Source organism: Podarcis pityusensis (genome assembly GCF_964106645.2).
Source record: "Podarcis pityusensis genome assembly, chromosome: 5".
In the NCBI taxonomy this organism is placed as follows: domain Eukaryota; kingdom Metazoa; phylum Chordata; class Lepidosauria; order Squamata; family Lacertidae; genus Podarcis; species Podarcis pityusensis.
The window spans coordinates 8,762,925-8,772,745 of NC_138032.1; the positions used below are offsets into that span (position 1 = coordinate 8,762,925).

The following is a 9,821-nucleotide window of genomic DNA, read 5'->3' on the forward strand; positions in this document are numbered from 1 at the left end:
GCCTTTTTCCGGCTTGAAAAAGCCAGAATCCTCGTTAGTCTTCATTAATGGGGGCTGGGGAAAACGTACAAAGCAACCGGTCCTTCTCTGGACCAGCACGTGGGAGGAAATGGCTGGTTCTGTGGTGGGCTTGCTCTTGCTCTCCCTCCCCCCCTCCCACGCCGCGCCGCAAGTTGCTGTCCATATCCCTCCGCAGCAAGAGGAAGGGGGAGTAAAAGTAGTCCCGGCCAACGGGAAGGCTATATAAAGCCGGCGCCGCGGAGGCGCTGCCTTTTCAGTTGAGGAGAGCGGTGGTTATCGGAACATGTCAGGCGGCTCCGCGGATTACGGCAGGTAAAGTGTGGCGCGCGGGGAAAGGGAGGCGCGGCCCTGCGTGCCAAGGGCGGCGTCGGGCTATTTAAGGCTCGAAGCGGAGGCGTCGAGAGTGACGGGAGAAGCGCTTTCGAGGGCCGTGACGTTGGACAAGCGGGGCGCGGAGAGGGACGCGCCATGGTCGTCGCGCTGCCTCCGAAGGCCGCTGCGGCTGCCGCCCTCTTCGCCCTCCCCTCGCTCCGTAGATCGAGGCCCCGCTCTTAAAACGTCTCAGTAGACATCTGCCTCCCTCTCACGGAGCGACGGGGCCGCCTTTCCCCGCTCTCCCCTCTGTAAATGCCTCGAATAGTACAGCCCGAAACGGTTGGTTCCCCCCCATCTCGCTTTCATGATTGGTGCCTTTTCCCCGAGTCTCAGCTGCGCCGCATCGGGGGACGGGCCTTCCCCCCCCCTTCCTCGGGGAGGCCGCGTGGTTTCGTCCAAGAGGCTGCCTCCCCGAGCGCGCCTGCTTCGGAAGATTCCATTTTCACTCGATCGAAAAGGGGGGGGACAGGGTCGGGAGGGGTGCGGCTCGCAAGCTGTTCTCGTCCGTCGGCGGCCTCGCCAGTCCCCGGCGTGTCCTCGACTTGCGCAGTCGAGGCTCAGGGGCGGGGTTCTCGCGAGATTTCGGCGAGAGGGCTGAGCACGGGAAGGACGGAGACGGGAATGCACGGGTTGAGAGCGGGTCTCGCTGCTGATAACGCGGCACGTGCCCTGCCTTCATTTTTCTTAGCGCCCCCTCCCCCTCTCGCACACCGCCTTGCAGGCTTTGTAAGGTGCGGAAGCTGCTTGTCAAAACCAGCTTTCCTTACATTGCAACCTGTGCTGACTGAAGACAAATGGAGTAGCTTCTCTTCCACGTGTAGGCCAGGGTCTCCCTTTAACGCGAAAATGTCTTCCCCCCCCCCAAAAAAAAGATCCCTCCTTAATGCAATGCATATTGGTGATGTGAAATTTCCATAGAAAACGACTTTAACTTACTATAGCCGGGGCTGTAGGTGGGGGGTGATCTGCATCTGCTCAACCTAAAATGGCGGGGACAAACCCTTTGCAACAGTGAAGCAACCTATGAGCATTTTTTTGAGGTAGCAGGCAACGTGAGAAGTAGACTGCAATCTGCTTCTGGCTTTCTTTGGAAAACAAAAACGGCTACTAAATGTTCCTTAGTTTATAAATGACTTTGTATTCCTGATGGTGGCCTGTATGCAGCACGTGCTGTGTGTGTGGCCATGTGATTGCCATACCAGCATCATACTACACAAAGATTTCACTTCTGAGTACCACTGGTGTTTGATTCTGGTCTAAATAGAAATTGAGAATTTACGCTTTATCAGAAAGACTTAAATGTAGTAAGTCTTTAGTGTATAATGGTGGAGCTCACAACCTTGTGGAAAAGTAGGTTGAGTGAAGACTTACCAAGTTAGTCTTGGGTCTAAAAATTTCCATTTCACAGTACACCAAGTACATTTCTGACAAAGCAGTAAATGTGGGTGCTCATCCTGAATTCTGAGAGTGCATTTATCTGGGTCTTACCATTTTATGCTTACAAAATATACATACTGAAGGGTTTGGAAAATGAACAAAACCAAATCCCTGATTCTTTTGAAATGGCATTCCTTGATTTAAGGATGATTTTAAAAAATACTTTGAGTAAAGTGAGCAGTTCAATAATGGTGATATTCAAATAAGTTGCTTAGAGTAAACCAATTTAAATTATTGGCACTCATTTAGTCACCAATTTCAGCTTATCTGCTCTAAATAAAAGTTAGTTGATTTCCAACTTACGTTGGCAGCTGTAACATTGTTGGTAGATGTGCTCTGGAGTAATTCATCACAGTATTTGTATCAGTATTTAATTTGGTTGCATCCATAGAAGTTAGAAACTTACTGGTTTGGCTGACAGCTTTGGCTTTTTTATTTAAACAGAGACCATGGCCCAGAGGGAATGGACCCCGATGGCGTCATTGAGGTTAGTATTTCATTGATAGTTCCTTTAAAATGTTGCTAGGGATGATGAGTGAAGTAAAACATTTTTTTTTTCTTTTGCAGAGCAACTGGAATGAAATTGTTGACAATTTTGATGATATGAACTTAAAAGAATCCCTCCTCAGGGGCATTTATGCATATGGTTTTGAGAAACCTTCAGCTATTCAGCAGCGTGCTATTATTCCATGCATCAAAGGTAAGCTAGTAGTAATGTGTTTATTATTGGTAGGTACTAAGTCCTGTTCTTTGGCTTGAGTTCCCAGCCTTGGGGTGGAAGTAAAACACATCTTTCCTTGTAAAGTGAGATGATGGTATACCATCTTTCGGGACTGACCTGAAATGGAGATAATTTGTAACTGCTGATCACTTGAAAAGGAAATAACAGTTAAACTGAATCCTTGATGTGTTGTGTGGGAGCAGTAAATATCTATCCTTTTTTTAGGGTATGATGTGATTGCTCAAGCTCAGTCAGGTACTGGCAAGACAGCCACATTTGCTATTTCCATCCTGCAACAGTTGGAGATTGATCTCAAGGAGACCCAAGCACTAGTATTGGCCCCAACCAGAGAACTGGCTCAACAGGTATTGATAGTGTAGTTAAAAGCTGCTTACATGTTGCATAGGTTTCAGGTTTCACAACTGTAGGACAGTTAACATTCCTTGCAGGGTGACTTCTTATCTCTGGGTTATAAAAATGGAAACAGGCCTCTGTCCCACTAACTTTTCTCCTTTAACTACATGGAGAGAAGTCAGCTGGGACAATGGGCCTCTGAAGCTGTGATGAAGTTGGGTAACAGCTGTGTAGGAGTGATGAAGGGGCATATCCACAAGTCTCCATTATATTAAAATTTTAATCTGAATTTTAAGCCTTTGTTTAAAAAAAGGGCTCTCTTTAAAAATGCATGCAGTTGTGCAACATGGAAACTGCAGTGCGCATGTGATCGGTTGATTTTTCTCTGTATGTATGTAATTTGTACTGTGTGCTTCAGTCTCTTAAATCTTCTGTTTTGAACAGCTTTTTGTGGCACTACACACTTCCATTAAATTCTAGTTCTTCTGAATAGAACTTTCAATATTGCGATAAATGTTTAAGACCAACATAGAACTTCTGGAGAATTTTATAGTTTGACTGAGTGCATAACAACTTTTTTAAAAAATGAAACAATTGTCCAAGTGACTTAGGAGGAGGGGGGTGGGACCTATACATTTGTTCAGCAAGAAGATCCTAGTGAACTTTTGAGTTGAATTTTACATCATTTCTTGTGGAGGACAGCAGGATATTATAAATGAAATTGAGCATTGACAGCAATCCATAACTTGCTTCAGGGAAGGGAAGGAGTCTAGGATGGGTTGACACAACATCAGTTACTTTTCAGTTTAGATGATTTTGCCTAAGTTAAACTGCTTTAAATATAGCATTGTCAAGAAAGCTATCTATAACTGGTGATTTGCAGTTCTTAAGTGGATATACCAAGCTGTTTGATAAACGATAGGTGGACATTTGTAAAGAACCTGCCAAGTTTTCACCTCTAATCTCTGAGGGTCATTTATTTAAATGTTACCGTAAAGTGGTACTGTAAGTTGTACACTGAAACAATGTGGCCCAGGTACATCCTAGTTTTAAAAGGCACTACAATGCTTCTGCATGTGTGGTGACTAGTAGCTATTTTCTGTTCCAATGTGCAACGAAAACTTATCTGCAATTCTACATTGGTAGTACTTTATATCGCTTTGCAAAACCAAGGCTCCCCTCAGTGTAGAAGAACAAATACTTCTCTGTGGTAGACTACCTGACTGAGGACAGCGTCAGATGTATTACATTTCTTTTGGAGATAACGTTTGTGGATAGGAAAGGCATTGCAAGCTGCATGTAAAATAATCAAGTACAAGTTGCATGTGTCAGTCACTGCATACAGTATAGATTCATTGGGAAGCTGTGGCTGGTGAATAAGTGGAGCAATGCTTAATAACATTCTAATTGAGACATATTATTTCAGATCCAAAAAGTTATTCTGGCTCTTGGCGATTATATGGGTGCAACTTGTCATGCTTGCATTGGTGGCACAAATGTTCGCAATGAGATGCAGAAGCTGCAAGCAGAAGCTCCCCATATTGTGGTGGGAACTCCAGGACGTGTGTTTGACATGTTAAACAGGCGTTATCTGTGTAAGTAGTGAAGTACTAATTAAACTCTTAGTGGGAATGTGTTTGAACAAGAAGTGACTAAAATATCTTAATAGGTGTGCTATTCAACTGAATAGGCAGAAGTTCCAGACGTAGGAATGTGCAAGATTGGTGGTTTAGCATTGATTTTTCCTGCTAAAGAAGAAATCAAAAGCGTAGTTTAAAAGAACCCTTATAATGCTTCCAAAATGTTTCCTTTTCGTTCTAGCGCCTAAATGGATCAAAATGTTTGTATTGGATGAAGCAGATGAAATGTTGAGCCGGGGATTTAAGGATCAAATCTATGAAATTTTTCAGAAATTGAGCACAAACATTCAGGTAAAAGCAATCTCACAGTAACAATGGACATTAAATTTGGCTGCCTTGTACTAGTGCAGGTAAAGTTACAATGTAGCTGTGTAGTGCTGTATTGTCGTTCCCCCTGCACAAAGCAAAATTGTCTCTTTTCTATCCTTGTCTGTTTTGATTCCACGGCAGACAGGGACGCTTGGTTTCATACATTATCTCCTCATTGACCAGCTTCTTGAGCAATTTTAGAGCAAACCACTTAAAAGAAACACTCCTTTCCTGTTCAGGTTGTGTTGCTGTCTGCCACTATGCCAATGGATGTGCTGGAAGTGACCAAAAAGTTTATGAGAGATCCTATTCGTATTCTTGTGAAGAAAGAGGAATTGACCCTTGAGGGTATTAAACAATTCTACATTAATGTGGAGAGAGAGGTAAGGGGAAAGTTTAATAATCTTGAAGGCACTTCTTGTACAAGCACTGTGCTAAAACCACAGACGTTGGGGTTACACCTTGGCTTCTGTAGTAATGCTAGCACGGTACACACAAGAAGAAGAACAAATGCACTGGATCAGTAAAAGACTTGGGTGGACCTCTTTCTTAATGTCCAGTGTCCTAGTCTGGAGTTTTGGTGCAACACTACTTAATGTCTAGAAATACGAGTCACCTTTAAGATTCTACTTCGGAGTTTTATGTGTACCTCATGCAACTCTTCCTTGTGTGTACATGACAATTACCTTAACTTTACAGGAATGGAAGCTTGATACTCTCTGTGATTTGTATGAAACCCTGACCATTACGCAGGCTGTTATTTTCCTTAACACAAGGAGGAAAGTAGATTGGCTTACAGAGAAAATGCATGCACGAGACTTCACTGTTTCTGCTCTGGTAAGTGTTGATACTGAAGATGCATTGCATGCTATGGTAATTGAGAAGCAAATACTAAGGCGCAGTGTCATGGGAAGTGTCATTCCTAGTCCTAATGGCATGGTATTGCATACTTGAGTGGTGAAATTTGAGCACTGGAAGAGACTTCTAGACCCCTTGGAAGCAAGGTTCCTCTTTTGCTTAACTCCATTCTCAAGAGGTTTAAACCTGCTACATTCTTCATCCCCTCTGTATTTTCCCGTATACCTGCTTATTGCAGATAAGAAATTTTCTTTATCCATACAGCATGGTGACATGGACCAGAAGGAGCGAGATGTTATCATGAGAGAATTTAGGTCAGGTTCAAGCCGTGTCTTGATCACTACTGATTTATTGGTAAGTATCCATGGTCCCTGCCTTTTGTGCAAACCTACCCAAAGCTGTTTTGTTTGGTGCAGGTTCTTGTAACCTGAGCTACTCAAGCTGTTGGAAGAGTAAAGACCATGCTCCACTATGGACTTGCATTATTGTAGTTCATCACTATAACATGGTCAACAAAGCTATAAGTAGACTGTGACCCTGGGGGAAGTTTCTTTGTGTTTATAGTAATTTATTATTTGGGTTTATAGGCTCGTGGCATTGACGTGCAGCAAGTATCGTTGGTTATAAATTACGATCTGCCGACCAATCGTGAGAACTACATTCACAGGTCAGTTGAATTTCCACTCAGTTTCCATTCCGAAGCTTCTTCAGAATCTGCACACCCTGAATACTTGTCTTGCTTTCTTGCATCATATACTACAGTGTGTGTGTACGTGCACATAGTGTTGTGAGGATGGGAGGGGCAGAGCTTCTTTGTTAGCCAATGAAACAAAACAGTGGGAAAACTTGTTTGTATTGGAGCCTCAGCAATTATTGGTTTTCGGGATAGAGCTGCTGAATTAATGTTCTGTGGCATGTGTTGTTGAGTCTGCAAAAGTTCTTTAAAGAACTACTACTGTTGTATTGTGATTAGGAAAGCAGAGGTTTATGTTGTTTCCAAAGTTGCTATTAGTTTTCCTTCCTAGAAGTAAGTACTTTGCCTCTTTCAGCTTGTTCTGTTGCTTTATTGGAAGTTTCTTTGTGCCAATACCTTCACTGCTGCTCTTTGGTTCTTACAGTGGGATTCTTTCTCTGGTGTATCTTCTAATAGCTTTCAGTTTATCTCCCTAAGCTTAGCTATCTATCATAGTGGCTTTGTCCCCTAAACAAAGTAAATTGTACCTTGTTACTTGATGTAAAAAAATACAGGAGTCGCTAGCCCAGTTGATGACGGGATGGTGCTCAGAAGCGACGTTGGCGTAATTTAGGACGTGGATTCGTAAGCGGCACACTGTTTCAATAAAGAGCGAGTTGGTATTTATATACTTTTCTTTTGTAATGATTGTTGTGAGCTATGTTTTGTCTTAAAAGCTCTTAATACCTTGGTCAGGTGAAAGCAGAAGTTGTGGGTTTTGTTTTTAACCTATATATCTCCAGTGTGCCCTGTAAATGATACTGCAAAAACTGGTGGTTCTGCAAAAAGTGGTGGTAAGTTTTCCCACTGAATAAATTTGTGTCTTTGAGGAAGTAAATGTAATGTTTGGCTTCAAGGGATTTGGATTTGGAAAATTTTGGTTAAAAAAAAGGTTTGTAATTTGTAGGCTGACATCAAGCTCTGTCCATGTTTAAAAGCCGATAGTGAGCTTATAACTTGACTGAGTTATGCAGAAGTGGGGTGGGGGAGGTTAAGTTTTGCTGGGTATAACGTGGCTTGTCTGTGCTGCCAAAACCTTTCTTTAGTTGGTATCTGCCAGTACTCAAGAGAGTAAAATAAATCTTGCATATGCTTTCGGCACAAAAGAATAACGGTGCTATAGTACAGCGCAACAATGTGTGACAACATTAATCTGCCAGTGAGTACCACGTAAAACAATTTTTGTCCCTGGAAACAGGCTATTTAAAATGAGTTTAAAAGTAGCTTCTTCATACTCTTTTCCCTGTTCTGTGCAGGATTGGCCGCGGTGGTCGTTTTGGCAGGAAAGGTGTGGCTATAAACTTTGTCACTGAGGAGGACAAGCGGATCCTTCGGGATATTGAGACTTTCTACAATACTACAGTGGAGGAAATGCCAATGAATGTGGCTGACCTCATTTAATCCCTGGGATTGAGATGTTTTTGGAATGCAGTGCTCGCTGTTGCTGACTAGGCGATCCACAACGGGCATTGTGCTTCTTTCTTGGGAGATACATTGAATCTTGTCTCAATGCTCATTACGGATCAGAAATACAGATTTTTGATAAGCGAAACGACATTTTGTCGTGAGCTTTTGTGGGGAGAGCCTTTGGCTTTCTCCTCTTTAGGGTTTTAGACTGTTGGGGTTGGGTGGAAAGTCATGGGGTCTGTAAATTTTTTCTTTATTAGAAATTTATTTCCTAGTTCTGTAGAAGTGGTTGTGCTAGATGTTCTTTTTCATTTAATTATTTACTTATGGACTAAAAGGTATAAGTGCTGCATAAAATCAGCCAATTATGTTAAACTGGCATACCTACTTTTATTGTATATTATAGTTCTATAATAGACTAAATTGGCCTTTCAAAATGACTAATCTTTTATAATAGCATTAAAAATGCATTTTTGTTTGCTATGTATTTATTGAATAAAGTATTTAATTAGTGTTAAGTGTGATCTGGACCCTGTTGCTAAACCCCAGCAAGCAATCATTACTATTGTCTTAGTTAGGGTTAAACCCATTAAAATTGCCATTTGCACATGTCTTAATGAAGTTTGAATGTTCAATAAAATGCTTATATATTCACTTGACTGAGCTGCAGGTTTCTTTGGATAAGTGCCTATAGTCTTGCATTAGATGCACCAATATTTCATTCTACCCTTGGGAAACTACCATATTTACTCAACTCTAATGTGCCAGAGTGTCTAATGCACACCTTGTTTTCTGCAACGTGATTTGGCCAAAAGTGAGCATTAGATTTGAGAAAATATGGTTTTTACCTAAATTGATGTGTTAAACTTTTACTCAGTGGTGATAGGCCTTTATAATCTGGTTTTGGCGTATTGGTGTTGTGTCATTCATTAGATCAACAATTTATCTCTTGTTTCTTCTTCCGCCCAGGACTTTTGCGTCCTTTCCAGCTATATGAGTTGCGCTTAGACTCACAGAAAAACTTTAGTCTGACATTACAAATCAAATAAAAATAAATGATTCCAGCTTGTAGAAAAAGGAAAAAAAACTGGCAACCCAAAGGAACAAAAATCAAAACTGGCCTCTGTCTGTGGTATAATTTCACAGTATTATCTGCTGACACTTAGACTAGGAATGAATAAGCCTTTCTAAATACTGGAGCAGGTAGATTTCCTGAGGAAGCTGGTATGTTGGCCCATAAATCGCACACAACCTTACAAATTTTAAGGGTTTAACTTAAACCAATGCACCCAACTCTGAGCTCTTGACAACACAATCCTTAACTTCCCATGTGATTGATTGACAGTCTCAACTTTGAGTTCTGTGTGTGTGTGCCTTAGATGAGGGATTACTACTTTCATCAGGAGAATAGCAGTACTATAGCTGTTGCTACTGTGGCTGGCAAGATTCATTTCTAACGTAGGTGATTTATAAACTGATTTAAACAGGGGTGTTGATGCTATTTAACTTGTAGTTCTTTATATCCTGCACTTTTTGCCTCACAAAAACCAATAAGTTAAATGGATACCTTAAGATCTAGTAAAAACATAACCAGAGGTACCACTGTACTTGTCTCATGGGGCTGGCTTTTCACTCGTGTCATGGCCAGTAGTTTACATAAAGCCTACTAATGCTACAACTTGTTGCTTTCTGCCATAATTTGTGAAGTAAAATAAATCTCATGTAAAGGAACAGCTTCCCCATTGGTTGCTGCCAGTGATGGTTAGATTAACTCAAAAGGGGGATATAGATGCAGCTGACAACCAAGGGGCCAAACCAAAGGGCTTTACTCTCCTGGGCAATTTGGGAGGTCAGCTGTGAATGTACTTTCTCCCATTACCTGATGCAGTGGGGGTTGCAGCCTTTTATTCCTTCAGCTCAACTACAGTATAGGCAAAAGCAGTGGCTGGTCTGGATCCAGGCTTTG

General features: G+C 42.0%; 1 protein-coding gene across 3 annotated transcripts; it reads left to right on the top strand.

Moving 5' to 3' along the window:
- The first annotated feature begins 235 nt into the window (after positions 1–235).
- Positions 236–8,514, top strand: EIF4A2 (eukaryotic translation initiation factor 4A2). 3 transcript variants are annotated; one of them, XR_013986588.1, is made up of 12 exons: positions 236–333; positions 2,278–2,320; positions 2,401–2,533; positions 2,780–2,919; positions 4,335–4,503; positions 4,730–4,839; positions 5,097–5,240; positions 5,557–5,694; positions 5,980–6,069; positions 6,303–6,382; positions 6,964–7,068; positions 7,705–7,913. XR_013986588.1 is itself a non-coding variant. In XM_081006134.1 (11 exons), exons 1-11 carry the CDS (start codon positions 305–307, stop codon positions 7,847–7,849), a joined length of 1,221 nt encoding a protein of 406 aa, XP_080862260.1. In that variant the 5' UTR covers positions 236–304; the 3' UTR covers positions 7,850–8,514. The 3 variants fall into 3 exon arrangements, 1 of the variants encoding a protein (XP_080862260.1); XR_013986589.1 differs by having other exon boundaries at positions 6,964–7,064; XM_081006134.1 differs by lacking the exon at positions 6,964–7,068 and having other exon boundaries at positions 7,705–8,514.
- Positions 8,515–9,821: the final 1,307 nt, after the last annotated feature.